The 16,394-nt window shown below is 38.5% G+C and overlaps 1 protein-coding gene across 1 annotated transcript in view; it reads left to right on the top strand.

Annotated features, from left to right (window-relative positions):
* The window catches only part of VWA8 (von Willebrand factor A domain containing 8), a 198,992-nt gene that overhangs the window by 130,571 nt on the left and 52,027 nt on the right, over window positions 1-16,394 (top strand). The window contains exons 30-35 of the mRNA XM_086611803.1: window positions 6,848-6,964; window positions 7,449-7,513; window positions 7,613-7,738; window positions 8,363-8,472; window positions 10,509-10,663; window positions 12,373-12,574. Of these exons, the coding sequence (XP_086467929.1) occupies window positions 6,848-6,964; window positions 7,449-7,513; window positions 7,613-7,738; window positions 8,363-8,472; window positions 10,509-10,663; window positions 12,373-12,574 (775 nt within the window). The remainder of the gene's footprint in view (window positions 1-6,847; window positions 6,965-7,448; window positions 7,514-7,612; window positions 7,739-8,362; window positions 8,473-10,508; window positions 10,664-12,372; window positions 12,575-16,394) is intronic.

Below are 16,394 nucleotides of genomic sequence, written 5' to 3'. Positions count from 1 at the left end.
AAGCTGTGGACACAAGAAAAGCAAAACAAGGAATTCCTTCACTACTTCCCATCGGCAGGCAGGTGTTCAGCCATCCCCAGGAAAGCAGGGCTCTGTCATGCATACTTGGCATGATAAACATAATTCACTCTGAACGTCCCCCCCTTCCTTCTTCTTCCCCCAGCTTTATATGCTGAGCATGACATCAAATGGTATGGAATATCCTTTTGCTGAGTTGGGGTCAGCTGTCCCAGCTGTGTCCCCTCCCAACTTCTTGTGCACCCCCAGCCTACTTGCTGGTGGGGTTGAGTGAGGAGCAGAAAAGGCCTTGACTCTGTCTAAGCACTGCTCAGCAATAATGAAAATATCTCTGTATTGTCAACAGCCTTTCCAGCACAAATCCAAAACACAGCCCCACACTAGCTACTATGAAGAAAATTAACTCTATCCTGGCTGAAACCAGCACGGTTTGCAAAGTATAAAGTAGGCTGTTTCATGCGATGAACTTAAGTTCTGCTCTGATCTTGTCCCCTTTTTACTTTTCAAATAGTATGTGAAAGAGACGTTTTCCAAGTCACAAAGTAAAATGTTGCTTGTATTTGCTTCGTGACACTATTTTTGATCTGTTTTGTGAATCTTGATATTTCTCATTCTGTAACATCTGACGCAATGAGCCTAGAAAGAAGACTATGTAAGCCTTGACATCTAGTGTATCAGCAATGCAAATTTAGAATCACTGACGACTTCAATGTTGGTTTGACTCGAATCCTTTTTTTCAAGTATTGCATACTTTCCACATACTTTCCGCTTTCCATTACTATCAGTGAACTGATTGGAATATTTCCAATTCAAAACTTCTTTGCCCACGAGTGGGAGGAGAAAACAGTTGATACAGTGCTGCTGCTGTTCAATAACACTTTATTATGTTACCTACCAGTCATAGTGGTTTGGGCATTTAATCTGGCCGTTATTGTTGGTTAGTTTATCTTTTTCCCTTTTCTTTTCTGAATTACTTCTGCCCATTTCTCGGTAGGCGAGAGTCTCTGATCTAAAAGAACCTCTTCTACATTGAGTTGGGGTAGTAAGTAGTTTTCAGTCATTTCATAACTAGTGTCTCTGTGATACTCTTGCTCCAGGAACATTTGTCAAGTGTTGACGCCACTTGCTGGCCTCAAACACTACAGTTAAGCCTGATGCCTTATGAAGAACGTGATTCTCTGTCTTTAGTAGAAGTGCCTGTGCCTTCTTTAGCTTGGACACTTTCCAATGCCATCTGGAAAAAATATGACTCTGAAGTTACCTGCTTGTGGTGATTGCCTGTGCGGTTGTCTTGAACAGCTATAGAAGTACCATTTAGGCTATTTTGAGGCACACATAACAGATTTCTTCAGTTCTAAACAATCCTTGGCCTTTTTTGGCAAAGTCAATGCAGGAAACTGTAAAACAGATGTCAGTCTATCTCATGTCTAAGAATGTTTAGAACATCTCACGCTTCTTAGTATAAAGCTCAGCAATATTCTTTGCTTTCAAAGTCTCTAAGTTCCTACCGTGAAAATAATTGTCCTGCTAGTTTTGTTTTTAACCAAATCACAGTAGCATTTGGTGTCAGCAATGAAGTTTTTATCAAAGGTTCATCTGTGAAGCTTTAGGTAGTTAACTCTGTGAATGGTTTTGCCTGTCCTTGTGGAATATATTTTTCAGCGACAGTATGAATTAAACTCAAATAAACTTTGTCCTGTGGAGGGATGAATTAAACTCAAATAAACTTTGTTCTGTGGAGGGACTATGGTAGCTCAGTGCCCCTTTTCAGATGTCTTCAGTTGAGCTGTAACCTCGTGTTTTTCCCTGGCAAAGCTTAAATATTGCCAGTTTCAGTCTTGCCTTTCTTAGCAAGTGCTACCAGTGAGCAAATCCTTTCTGAAAATAAACCTGTTTTACACTGCTGGAAAACAGTACAGAATTACAATATTTTGAATGCTTTGCATTATCTTAGGTATTTTTACATAGTATTAATGTTAAGATAGACCTTACTCATTGAGTGTGAAAATATGTTTCGTTAAACTGCAAACTTGGTTGCAAATAGTCATTGTATACTTAGGACACCATTCAAAAGTAATTTTGAGGAACTTAAGTAAACTTCTTGCACAGAAAAAAATTATGAAGAAGGATTCTTTTGTGTATTGAATGTTCATATCCATGTACTACATTAGTATTTTATTTAGGATTGTTTTTTAAATGATGCACCAAAGCACAGCTCAGATGAATACCGTTGTAGTCTTCACAGCCACTGCTATCCTTCCTTATGTTAGGGCTCGTGTGTTATGATCTCTGCATTTCTAGTTCCCACTGAATCAAAAGAGAGATTCCTAAGTAGTTCAGTTTTTCCACACAGACATTAGGTTTTATTCCCAACTCTTCATGCCGTGGAGCCGTGGAAAAATCATGTCCTTTCTTTGTGCACCTGTGAAATGAGGCGGATATTGCTGTATATGAAATTAAATCCATTATTATTGATGTTAGCAGGTAAGCATATATTCTAAGCTAATCATCCGAATACCTTCTGTATCTCTTGAGATTATAAAGGTGATCTGCAAGAGCAGTTCATCTCAGCTAAGGTAGAGCATGGTGAATTGCCCTCTGGAGTTGCCTCACTCTTTCCACTGTCTACAGAAGGAGTCTTGACATGTAGTCAAGATGCCTGCCTTCAGGTGCACTAAGGTCATTGGCAGCCATAGGCTCAGAATTTGCAGCATTCAGATGTTAAGACAAGTAGATTAGTGGCACATCTGTATTTTGGGCGAGGCTCCAAAGGTTAGCGACTTGTGCTAAGGGGTGCATCAAACAGATCTTCAAGAAAAACAAGTAATGTAAATGATACGTGCGATGCTTTAGAGGTTCATCTAAGTGTACTTGCAAAACCAGCAAGAAGTACTAACAGTATTTGTAGAAACAAGAAGTTGCATTTACTAAATTAAAAAAGTCTTGGCAGCTGATATTTCATGAATACTATAATCCATTAATTAGACAATACTAAAAGCTAAAGATTTTTCTCAATTTTTTGTTTTAATAAAGGTCTTTGGAGATGAATGTTTCTGACTAAGTTATGAAAAAGAACAGTTTTAAATGGATGATAACCTCATCATGAGATGACAATATTGTGGTTCTTCAAATAAGCTTGTGTGATTTATTTCCCAGATGACATCCATCTGGATTCAATAGAGCCCTCCAGTGAAATAAAATGAAAAATCACCATTCCTTCCTATCCTTTTAAATAAAATTTTACTAAAGCTAAACTCCTTGGAGATTTAACTTAATACACAAATCAGAGATTTATCTGCTTTTAGGCCACCTTTACATCTTCTTGGAAGAAAGAGTAGATGATTCTGTTCCTTGCAGTGGCCATTGGTCTTGGTGAGCGCAGCCTGGTTTGACTCTTACCTTTTTGTTCAGACTAAGCTGATAGACTTTGAAAAAACTCTTCAGAAATCTCAAGTCATTCCCTTGTAAGATGAGAATTGCATTCATCTTTTCAAAGCAGCGGTGCCTCTGCCCTGTCCTCCCCACAAGTACTTCAGGGCGTACCCCTATTTCCTATAAAGCTTCATGCCTGCCTATTTCACTTTTTCTTTCTGTACCTATTGCTTTTATGGCTCAGAAGGAGAGCAAATACAGACTGAAAAGAATTTTGATAACTTTATGCATGATTTTATATGGGCTTATAGGAGGAAAATGCACATGGAGAATTGATTTTCATACAAATTAACTGCACGCTTCCCTTTTTTCTTACAAGTGCTTTGCTCTGTTGAAAGGCTACGACTGGATGGACAGGGTAGCCTCCAGTCTGCCTGAGGGAGCACAAGGAGCTTTGCCCAGGCAATGTCCTACAAGCATCCTTTAACTCTTTACCTTTCTCAGTCAGGAAGTGGGGGTAGGGTGGGAGGGAAGTGCTTTCCCCTGTCCCCTGTGCTGCTGGAGCTGTGAAAGCTCTCTGATAGCAAGGGAGTGAGGGAGTCTGTGGCACAGAAGCTGACACAGAGATCCTCCTCGCTCACTGCATGTGCAAACATCCTTTACAAGAAGACTTTTTTTAACAATTTGTGATCTGGCCTGAAGCACAAGTGGGGACCTGCATATGGAAGGACCTGCAACCTACTAGTAGTAATGTCTGCAACCTCTAATACCCATAATATTCTCGTGTCTGTTCAGGAGAAAGAGTGTGTTTTCTTCAAAAACTAGTTGACGTTATTAAATTCTCTTCTTTTTTTGATATTATATAAGACTTTCCTTTTCCGTGAGCACACCTTATAGAAAAGGAAAGGTGTGCTTATATAGAAAGGTCTGTACCTTCTATAGAAAAGGTGAAGATTTGTCTTTTCTATAAGCATAAAGCTCATGTCTTTATTTACTGTTCTCAGTTTGCTGAAATCTCTAGTATGATCAAGTCTCCCAAACCATCTGAAAGACACCACTCACATTAATTGGAACACCTGTAATCTACTTGCATACATTTCCCCCTCTGAAGGCATGGAGGTTTGAGCCCCAAACCATAAATTCTTGCCCAGACTTTTTTCACTTGAACCTAATGAACAATATGATATGTCTGTGTCTGTGCTGAATACTTACAGTGGGAGGATTGTTACGTGTGCATCACTCAAGGGGTCATTGAGTGGCACTAATAGAAAAGGTGCTTGTGGGACAAAGGCAAGGTGGAGAGTGTACAGAGAGGTTGCCCTACCAAGCTAAGAATCAGTCTTATCTGAAGCTGACAGCTAAGAAGGGTCTGTGTTTGTGAGTTTGCTTGCTCGAGACGTGAGCATCGAGGGCAGAAGAGAATGAAACTGAGAGTGAGTTCGAGGAGAAGAACACGAGAGGGTTAAACTGTTTGTACTGTCCCGCTCTGAAATTGGAGTGTATTCCTTCCCCTAACTCTCATCTCTGTCTACGAGACCGTAAGGAACAACGTCCCATACCAGCAAAGTGAAATCACAGCCCTGTTTGGTTTAAGGACTTTTAAGAGGAAAATGCTGGCTAAAATGAAAACAGCAGTAAGGAAAGGGAAACTTTGCAGTAACTAAAAATAAAGGCACACCACTTCACGGGATTGGTTATTGCATCTGTCCAGAGTTTGGAATTCCAGACATCAGGGTCGGGAGGTCACCCAAAGGTTACTTTTCTCCCAGTCAAGAACAAACACAGCGGAATTGCACACCAACGTCTTTTCCCAGCCCACTTGAAGAGTTGCCAAAGCTGCTCTTGGATGTGTTCACAAGTGACGCAAAAAATCTATTCTTGAACACAGACAGAATATACATCAGTCACTTATCACAGAAGGAAACCATTAACATCAAAAGGGGTGGAGTAGAGAGGTTTTTTATATTACCAACTGCTCTCATAAATTTAACGCTAAGTGGAAGAATGTAATTGATTCATATGTGTTCTTTATCTCACGTGGAAGACTAATGCCTTGCTTTAGTTCAGCAGTGCTGTTGCAGAATTATATAAATAAAACATGGCAGAAAACCAAAATCCAAAGCAAGTGCCCTATTTTTTTTTTTCCCTGAGCCACATTTCTATAATTTTGGTTTGTAATACATAAGCAAACTTCTTTTTTTAGAGGTATTGAACTCTAGCTGAAATTCCCAAATGCTCCAAATAACATGGTAATATTTTAAATGCTTTACCATATTTAGCTTCAAATGACTGTCATTATTAAATAAAATCTCCCAAATGATCCTAGTGAAAGCATGAAGCGTACCCAAAAAGAACAAAACCGCTGTGACTCAGATTGTTTGTATTTCTTTTATTTAGGAGAATTTGTGGGAATTTATGTTTTACTCTCTTAACGTCTATCATGCGTTATTGCAGATGTTGTACGTAGACAGTTTACTTTTAGTAAGTCCTTGCAGAACCTGATGTCCTTGCAGAACCTAACATTTCCTTGAATGGCAAGCAAAAATTCAACTGAAGGCTTAATTAACTTGTTCTTTGTGCCTTTTAAATTTCATTTGATGCAGTTAAGGTTGGCCCTAAATGATTGTTCTCTTGAATTCTTAGTTAAACACATTAGAAGCAGCTACAGTACTTTGTAAAAAGACATTTTTAAAATGTCCCCGTCATTTGACATCATGTGTGAACCCTGGGGCACTGAGTAGCAAACTGAGAAGTCTGAAGAAGTTCAAAATTTAGCATACTGTATTTTCACGTATGATATGTGGAGGACACTTGCACCACTGTTCAGTATCCTGTCTGCTTCTGATCTCCATCCTCATGGACCGTCCTCCTGTCCTCCAACAGCTGTCCTACCTCTGACACTGTAAACAGTCTGAGCATGCAGGTCACAGAAGGATTGTCACATACTGGGTTATTTAATAGGCTCCATGGTATCAGAAATATGAACTTGGAGAGAAAGTACTCAGCCATTTCTTCTCTCACCAATTTTTCACCTTCAGTGTAACTTAAGTAATGGGTACTTTAGAGGAAACAAAAACTGAAATGAAATATTTCAGTGACTTAACAGAACAAAACTGATATGTCTCTCACTAATAGCTGACTACAGCTCGGACAGGTTAGCCATGCTAGTCTAGTTCCTAGAGCTTATGCAGAAGTGAATGTGAGATGTATAAATAAAACGTTAAGGAAAAACTGAAGTATCATTTTAGTGCTTTTTACATGTACTCGACCTCTACAATTAAATTTCTCCATGAACTTTGACATGATCCAAGAGGATTCAGCCTACATTTTCCAACAAAATCTAGATCATCTTTTCAAAATGTCCTAAGTTGCTAGAGTTGCAAAAGTGCTTCAGATAGATTTGTTGTAGTCTCTTAAATGGGTTTGAGGTGTACACGGATCTGCTTTTCATTTACAGAGCAATGTTGTGTTGTTGCTGGATACAAACAATGGTGCTCTTCGCCGACTTTTGCTTTTACCAGATGCTCAAGAGTCTCCTAAGAGGACATCTTGGTGGATCAGCAAAGAAGAGATGGTGAGGAATAGCACCTGCCTCTATTATACGAAGACTTTTTTTTAAATCAAAGCTCCATATTGGAAAAACTGCCCCAGGATCATTTGTCTTTCTGGTTTTATGGCCCAAGCACTTAATTGTTGACTCTTATGTATGTTTAAACGCCTTACACATAAAATAGCATTGTCATGGAATAGTGATATGAAAAATATAAATAAGTTGTATTGTCTGAGGATATGTATCTTTAAAATATCCCTCTTTTGGAGCTAGAACTGGGAATAACAGAACCTTTTGTTACAAGAGATTATGTTGAAAATAATGAACTCAATTATGATGCAACTATATGACTTGGGACAAGGCAGGCTACATAGCATTTTGAGAGGTAATTAATGCCATGGATTATTCTAAATAGAGGAAAAATGTAGTACACTTTCAGGGGAGTCAGGGAAATTTTCTGGGATGAATGTAACAAACACTAATTGCAAAATGACGTATTTTTATACAGAACAACTACAAAATGTGCCGGGAGTTTTCACACAAAAACTGGCTCGTGTTCTACAAAGAAACAGGGTAAGAGTAAATTATATCCTTGTCTTATATTGATATATAGCAGATCTCCTCGTGTACATCCCTATCTGATTATTCTTTTCTTGGCTTCCAATTTTACAGAAACCACCTTATTGTACTGGATGTGTTAGAGGGTCAAACTCATACCATCTCACTTCCGATCAATCTGAAATCTGTTTTCCTGGTGGCTGAAGACCGGTGGCTCTTGGTGGAAAATGAAACAAATCAGTTAGTTAAGCCTAGTTTTCTTGATGGCTTTATTTCTTGTTTGTGTCTTGTTTATGTTCAAGAATTTCACTCCTAGTCTCGGAGTTGTTTTTTCAGTTTGTGAGACTGGCCAGACTTACAAGATGCAGATTTTCTCTAGTAAAAGTGAAGGTGGTCTTTTAGAGTACGGAATGAACATGATATGCTTACTTAAATTCATGCTTCTGAAAATCTAGAATAGCTTTGATTGTGTACATGTTAATACTGGTTTTACTGAGGTGGTATTGATCTTCAGAAATGAAAATGTTAGTGGACCTCGCTTTGGAAATACAGTCGCGTCACCCAGAGTTAGTGCCTGCTTCACGTTCATGGTCACATGAAATAAATATTACTCTGCTGTCTTATTTTTATAAATGCACAGCAAATAGAAGTGCGTAAATAGTTACCAGAAGACAAATCTGCCACTTCCTGGCTTACCCTTTTCTATCTCACAGATGTTTGGTAAATCACATGTAGTTTCTGCAAAAGGTGTTGATAACCATGTTTATATAAATGTAAAATGTTTTCTCTATTTCAGAAGATAGAAGTCCTTGTTTAGAGTTACAAGCTTAATCAGGAATTATTATAAATGTGTACCCTTTACAGGAAATTTCTTTTAACCAAGCGTGCCCATATGGACGCTGAAGACAGTGAGGTTTGCCAGCTGTATGCACTGAGTGAAGAGCCAGCTGACATGGGATTTGGCTTAACGACAGGTATTGAATGCAAGCTTGGCTCGTTCTTTTTTTTTTTTTAATCGTTTCTGTGTTTGCAGCTGCACAAACAAGGCTCTTTAACAGTCTGGGTAACCTTGTCTCTGATTCTCTTTTTGTCCTCCCCTTATCATGTTTGGTTAATGATGACTTTTCACAAAGCATGGCAAATTCCATGCTCAAACTTCAGGTTGTTTGAATAAAGCATCGTTTTGTCGTAGCGTTTAAGACCCTCAGTCATGGATTTCAGGAAATGTATAAGCACACGAAGTGGAAAACGAAAAAAGACCACTAGGCAGGAATTAGAACATAGGAATAGAAGGGATCAAATATGTTGATGAGTCCAGTCTGTAAGCCGTTGCAGGTCTGTTACACACACTCAAATGAGCTAAGAGACATTTTCCAACATTTCTAAAAGTACAAAAGACCTACTGTTAAAACAGACCAGAAGTCACAGTTTCTGAAGTTCTGCAGATAGTGTTCAGGAGGCCATTGAGGCCATCACACCTGTGTTGAAAGGTAGGAGGAGTTTGTTCCATAAAATTTCCATATGATGCTAGGCATGTCAGCTACATAAGGTGGCAGAAATCTCCAATGATCATCACTCTGCCTGGTAAGATCTGCCTGTCTTCAGATCTGATGACATTTTCAACCCTGAGCATTTGATCGCAGTGCGCAAAATCTTTAGTCTACCTGTTTTAGTAACACTGAAAGTACACGTGGATTCCATCTAACAGTTTGTAGGCTTTGGCCTGTCTCCAGTGTCTCTCAGAGAGACAGGGGAAAAAATAGAGAAACCACTTTATATCTGTTAAAGAGGGAAGAAGTTTCATCCTGGTCTTTGTGGCTAGTGTAAGTATGAAGAATGAGTTTAGCACAGTGTAAACATGATACAAGCAAAGGTTATTGACAAATAATAAATACGTCTCATTTTTCACAAACAGGATCAAATTGGGTATGAAAGACTCTAACCACAGTTAAATATCTAGGAGCCTTTTTATCTCTTGTATGGTTTACTCTATCAACTTATCAAGCTTCATCAGAGCACAGTAGTTTCCTTCCTCTTACTACCTTATTTAGAAACCATTATAGAGCATCATTCCTCAGATGGGTAGAAATGTTATTATAATTTCCAGTCTCAAAGTATTTGTGGACAGTTTATTACTCCATGCTTTTTGAGCTACTTTTATCCTTTGTTATCTTATTTCTTCTCTTCCAATCTAAAAAGTTATCATATCCCCTCTCCACTTTTTTCCAAATCATCCAGCAAACCCTGAATGTAACATCTTCAGCCTGTTCTCATTCTTTGAGGCAGAACCTGTGACAGGAGAGCTAAGAAAATGTAGACCAGTGTGGGTTTGCCACTGACCCAAACCAGTAGCCCCTTCATCCTGTGAGGGAGGAAAGATTTTCTGCTGCTGACAGGTAAACGAGATAGTCTGCCCATTGAAGTGGAAGCAGTGTACGCTACAGAACTAAAGATAGTGGGTTCTGACTGTGTTGATAATTTGAGGCAAGGTAAAGGGCTGTTACAGTTGCACAGAATAAAATTCCGTTTTCCTTACCTTAAAGAAAAAGAAAACTAGACCATTATTTACCAGAAATGTGTTACAAATGACATTATTTAAATTACAAGGACAGCAAGATAGCTACCAAGAAATGTCACTTTGACACTTACCTGTGCAAACCTACATTTTGCCTTTTTGTGCATTTGCATTATAACAGTCTTCAATAGGATCACATGCTGTTCTTTTCCATAGGCTCCCTGCCTCCTTTGCACAGTAGAGGACAAAATTAAGTGGTATAAGCAACTACAAAGCTAGTATTTCCTGATTTTAAGTACTTAACTTTACAAAAATCACATTATTTCCTGACTTCTTTTCTGTGTTGCAGTATAATATAATCAAATCTTCTGCTTGTTGGTAATTCATGCTCAAAGTAATAGCAATGATCAGTGCTCAGCACTCTTACTGTTAATATTGTTTCCTACTGCACATCTGGATTTAATGACTTTCATTTTGTTTAATTTCCCTGTTTAGCGTCAGAACTGTGTGCGCCGCATGCAGTTTCAAGTGACCAGCTATCTTCAGAAAACCTCACTGCGGCTGTGGGACAAAAGATCAGCTCCCCCAACAGGATTTTCTCAGATGAACATAATTATGCTACTATTGTTATTGGTTTCCCAGATCTCTTGGTAAATACTCAGCATTATTATACGATGAAGTAATAGGATCTCATTTATTCTGTTAAGTACCTGTTTATCAAATGGTATGGAAAAAGAACGGAATGATAGTAAATGACAAATTCATGTAGTGTACACCATTTGGTAGGGTAATCTAATCTAGAGGGATTTCAGTGGAGTTTGAAATAAAAAGAAATTGGACAACATAATGTCTAGCACAGACAACATTCATTGCAGGTAAGTTCTGAATAGTGCTGGCTAGAGGCATATTTCCTAAATCATGTGTTTTTATAGGTTTTTAATTAAATATAACCACTGAGAAAAAGGATATCAGTATCATTTTGGACTGTTCACTGTGAACTTTTTGCTCAGTGTACAGCAGCTAGCAAGACTCTATATCTAAGAAAAAAACAAAAGATACAGCAAATGGTAACAAAACGGTACAGCCCCTTCACTATTTAATAATTTAGTTAAGTGTAAATACTGCATGTAATTATGCTCGCTCCTGTGACACAATTAGAAAAGGACCCGAATAAAGACCAAGGCTGTTGCAAGGAGTGAAAGTAAACACAAGGAAAATAAAAGCAGTATGTTTAATTATTTGAATTTATTTATAGTTACTACCTAGTGATACATAAAGATGGTGGTGCCTACGGAATAAATAATTCTATGTCATGTTTGCTTAATAAATTGGGGCAAATTAGAAAACGTAACTGTTAATAGACATGAATTTTGGGAAAGCCAAATGATGGAAGAAAATATTCTGAAATCCAAAATGATTGTCAATAAGACATTCCCTGTCTTTGCAGTTAGCTTTTGAGATTTACTTGATTTGGATTTATATTACCAGATTGCTTATATTAGCTTTTCGTATTATTTGTAATAGATGTGAGTTTGTTGCTGGAAAATGGAAGTAGCCTGGAGGAGGGAGTACTAAAGATGCTACACACTTCAATACCAATACTGGTGATGGAGCATTTTGCTCTCCCTGATTTAGACTGAGGCACTGTCTTTCCTTATATATGGTTTTAAATGTCTATGTGAATGTCAAAGAGGGAGTGCTAAAAAAATGAATATGAGGGTGGTGGGACAAAACTTCAGATTCAGTGTTTAATATTAATGATGTAGGTGTTTAGTATGAACAAGCTCAGCTGTTTTTCTTAGCAATGGTCAGCTAACGAAATGTCGAGGCCACCTTCAAGATGAGATGATTTGTTCTCTAGGCTTTACTGACTGTAGCAGGAGATGAAGCGCCTGGCTCACATGTGGACACCTACATTTATGTCTCTGAACCTGGAGCCAAATCCCAGCCATATGCCTAGCTTTGAATTCATTACCAAAATATCTCTTTACATTTATCTACATTAGTGGAAACTTAGATTACAATAGCAATTTGTTACATAGTTTGATTCCAGATTAGGTTATTTCAATAATTTCTGTTTCTGGTTCAACATGAAAAAAAGTGTTGATTCAACTTCAGATCTTCAGAGAGTCTCAATTCCTAAAATTTGTGTAAGTGGTCTGTTGTTTTTCACTCCTATAGGAGTTTCTAATGACAAAGTAATCCAGGTCTTTTCCTTGTCATGTGGTGACATAAGAGGTAACCACAGTAGCTACATTTGAGTTGAAATTAGAGAAGAAGTGGAACTTATCAAGAAATGTTTGTTCTTAGGCTCAATAACAGTAACATTTTTGTTCAGTAGACTCCCTCTCTCTTGCAGTCTCCTAGTGAAGTGTATAGCTGGAAAAGAAGCTCCTCTCTCAGTCACAAACGTGCTTCTCCTTCTGATTCGTTTTATTATGGAGCCCGGAGGAAAACAGGAGCTGCAAAACAAACCAATTGTGTAACTTTATTGGCTTCTAATCAAATAGCCAGAATTTTAGCACCTGGAGATGTACCTTTGAAAGACATTTACCCAAAAGGTAAGAGGTTCATATACTTGCACTGCAATAACTGTACACACTTGTTTTTGTTTTGTAAACTGCAATCACTCACGAGTTTTTCCAAAATGTTTTTGAAGAATCACAAAGTAAGCATTTGAGGAGGAATAAGAGTAGTTGCACTCCTTTTAGAAGTTAATTTGGATCTTATTAACATGCTGAATTATACTTATGAGGGATTATCAGGCTACCTACACTTTGAATATCTCGAAGGATGGGATCTCCCTCTGTCCACACTGGGAACCAGCTACAGGAATATGATCATTCCCATTCAGCAATTGACTTTCACCAGTATTTCCAGTGTCTGCTCAGTGCCACACAGGCAGGCAGTGATAAGACAAACCTGTTGTCCGCCTAGCTCAGTATGTGGTCTCCAGCAGGAGAGGTTATTTCGGGAATGCATGTGAGCCTGGCCACTTCTGTGTCTTTCCTTTCATACTTTCTCAACATCTGCAGTTGTTTTGCTAGAAATTTTGCAGGGGACATCCCTGCCTCAGCCTGGAAGTCTCCTTTTATGGACTGGTTGTCCACAAGTTTGTCTCGTCCCTCTTTGAACTTGCGTGTCTCCACAGCAAGCTCACGAGTTCACTGCTCTCTGTGATCAACTCATCTCCTACCGGGTTTATCAAGTGTGCCTTGTTCTGGCATTGCAGAGTTGAGTGAATAACAGTTCTGCATTCACCTTAACCATCACCTTCATGACTTTGTCAACCTCAGTCATACCTGCCTTCTCTCCAAACTGAAGAGACCCTGTTTTTTTACTACTTCTCTTGTCTCAGAGAATGTTGCGTGAGCCAACATTCACATACAGCAAAACTGTCCTCCGCTGGTACACTAATAAAGCAGGTATAGACTACAGGCCTTCAGACTTTTTTGTGCTGCCATGCCAAGCTTTGTTATGATTGTATCTTTAGCTTCTTCAGCCAATAACTAAAACTATACCAATTTGTGCTATATAACAGCGTTTGTAAATTTAGCATTAGTTACCTCTAGAAATCTCCAAGGAATGGTCACTATCGAAAGAGAAAACCCTCAAAATATTTGTATATGATGGAATGGCAGGTTTTTTCAATTCATCAGCACAAGAAGCTATTACTGATTTGTTCTGTATGTGAACTCTCTGTCCCAGAATAAATGCTTTATTCCAAATTAACTCCCTTTTACAAAATAAATGATCTAATATGTCTGCCCTCATTTAACACAGATTAACTTCTCTGTGTAGAGAAATCCTTTTATTTATTTCTAAAAGGACAAAACATTTACTTGACTAAAGAAGCAAAGTCAAGGATATAAACAAGGTAGAATACTGAACTTGCCTACTTTTGTAAAGCAAAGGTTAGCTTTTAAAAAGATTAAACTTAATAAAACATAGTTAGAGTTAGCATGACAATCTCGGAACAAATTATACCACTTCAGACTATAATCTTCTCATACTTTAGAAACTGCTGAAGGGTCAGACTGTGACATCTTTTTTAGGCCTTCATGTTAAAAAAAAAAAAAAAAAAATCTGACTCTGAAGTGAATGAACCCTGCAGCGTTACAGGCTTGAGGAACTGTGCCTGGAAAGCTGCACAGCAGAGAAGGACCTGGGGGTGCTGGTCGACAGCTGATTGAACATGAGCCAGCAGTGTGCCCAAGCAGCCAAGAAAGCCAATGGAATCCTGGCGTATATCAGAAACCGTGTGGCCAGCAGGAGCAGGGAAATGATTGTTCCCCTGTACTCAGCACTGGTGAGGCCACACTTTGAGTACTGTGTCCAGTTTTGGGCCCCTCACTTCAAGAAGGACGTTGAGGTGCTGGAGTGGGTTCAGAGAAGGGCAGCAAAACTAGTGAAGAGTTTAGAGAACTTGTCCTATGAGGAGCAGCTGAGGGAGCTGGGACTGTTTAGTCTGGAGAAGAGAAGGCTCAGGGGGGACCTTATCGCTCTCTACAATTACCTGAAAGGAAGTTGTAGGGAGATGGGGGTCGGTCTCTTCTCCCATGTTATGAATGACAGGACGAGAGGGCATGGCCTCAAGTTGCGCCAGGGGAAATTTAGGTTAGATATCAGGAAGAATTTCTTTCCAGAGAGGGTTGTGAAGTATTGGAACAGGCTGCCCAGGGAGGTGGTGGAGTCCCCATCCCTGGAGGTGTTTAAAAACCGTGTAGGTTTGGTGTTAACATGATTTAGGGACCCTGACAGTGCAGGGTGAACGGTTGGACTCGATGATCTTGAAGGTCTCTTCCAACCAGACGATTCTATGATTCTATGATATAAAAATTCAGAAGGTAAGTCTTCTGAGCTTTTGTTAAAATTGGTTTATTAATTTGGGAGTGAGGGAGGGATACAGTGCTTCCAAATGATACCTAAAATGGAGATCTTGCCAGTTATTTCTAAAAGTCTTTTAAGTTGCTGTGATATATAAAACTTTATAATGCTAGATTAATATAATTAAAAAACAAGGGGCATTCTTCATGAATCCTGGGTACCAGTGTCCTGAGAAAATTACTGGTCTGAGAATTGGCTTTTGTCTGACCAAGCAATTTAATTTATATCTGTTTTCATAGCTGAACAAGGTACTAACTTATTTTTTTCCTCAGCTATAGTGAAGTATATTAATAAAAAGTGATTGATAGTTTTAAATTTTTAGAAAATTTTATGAGGTATAGTTTGTACAGTGCTTTATGGCCATTTAAGTGGAAAGATTTAAGGCCTTGAAGATCGTTATCATTGATTTTTCTTTTCTAAACGGCGTTTTAATTTATGAATTACCAAAGTTGATCTTAACTGAATCATGTTTAATACAACCTTACTGACACAATTAAATTGGAGTGAGCAAGACTTTAGGTTTTCTATTCCATAGCCTTTTTTGAGGACTTCAGACATTTCCATTTATCAGTTAATGATCAATTTTTCTAGTGGAGGAGGAGCTATGAGTGGAGTCCAACAGAGGCCTGTACTCAGCACGGTCATGAAAAAAATGGAAAAACGAATGAACAGTGAGGTGACTGTTTGCTGATGATACTGGTTATTATTCACGGTAGAAAGGATTCATATGAAGGATTACAGAAGGACTACAATGTTGACTGCAATAGAAATGGCAAATGAAATTCAGTGTAGATAAATATAATGTACATGAAGGAAGAAAGAAAGAATCCTAATTCTACATCTAAAATGATGGGGCTGATCAGTATATCTCAGAACTGATTTTGGTGTTATGATAGATATTTTCATTAAAATACCAGTTCAAAGCTCAGTAGCAGTCAAAAAAGGCAACTCAAATGTTAAGAATTACTAACGAAGAAACAGAAAAAACTGAGAACTTCTTTGTGCTGTTGTGTAAATCCATGCGTCCTTAACACTGTGTAGTTTGGGTCCTCCATTTCAAGGTGGGAGAAGACTAAACTGGGATAAGTTCAGAACAGGGCAACATGGATGAGCAAGTTTACGTCAGCCAAATCTCCTGCATGTGGAGACAAGATCAGGAAAGGGGTGTATGGTGGAATTCTACAAGAACATGTACGGCATGGAGATGTGGAAAAAGTAACAATTTTACTCTCAGTACCAGAATTAGGGGGCAGCTAATAAAGCTAGTAGGAACTACATCAAAACAACAAAAAGAGGTGGTACTTCACAGAGCAGGGAACCAACCTGTGAAACCACTTCCCAACGGATGTTGTGAATGCTGAAATATGGATCCAAAGGAAAACTGGACAAACTCATGAAAGGTTATTAAATACATAGATATAAAAACATAGAATCATAGAACCATAGAATGGTTTGGGTTGGAAGGGACCTCAAAGATCATCTAGTTCCAACCCC

The sequence above is a fragment of the Tauraco erythrolophus genome, chromosome 1, assembly GCF_009769465.1.
Source record: "Tauraco erythrolophus isolate bTauEry1 chromosome 1, bTauEry1.pri, whole genome shotgun sequence".
NCBI lineage: Eukaryota > Metazoa > Chordata > Aves > Musophagiformes > Musophagidae > Tauraco > Tauraco erythrolophus.
The sequence above is the reverse complement of the archived record's forward strand: the minus strand, read 5'-3'. Positions and strand labels throughout refer to the sequence as shown.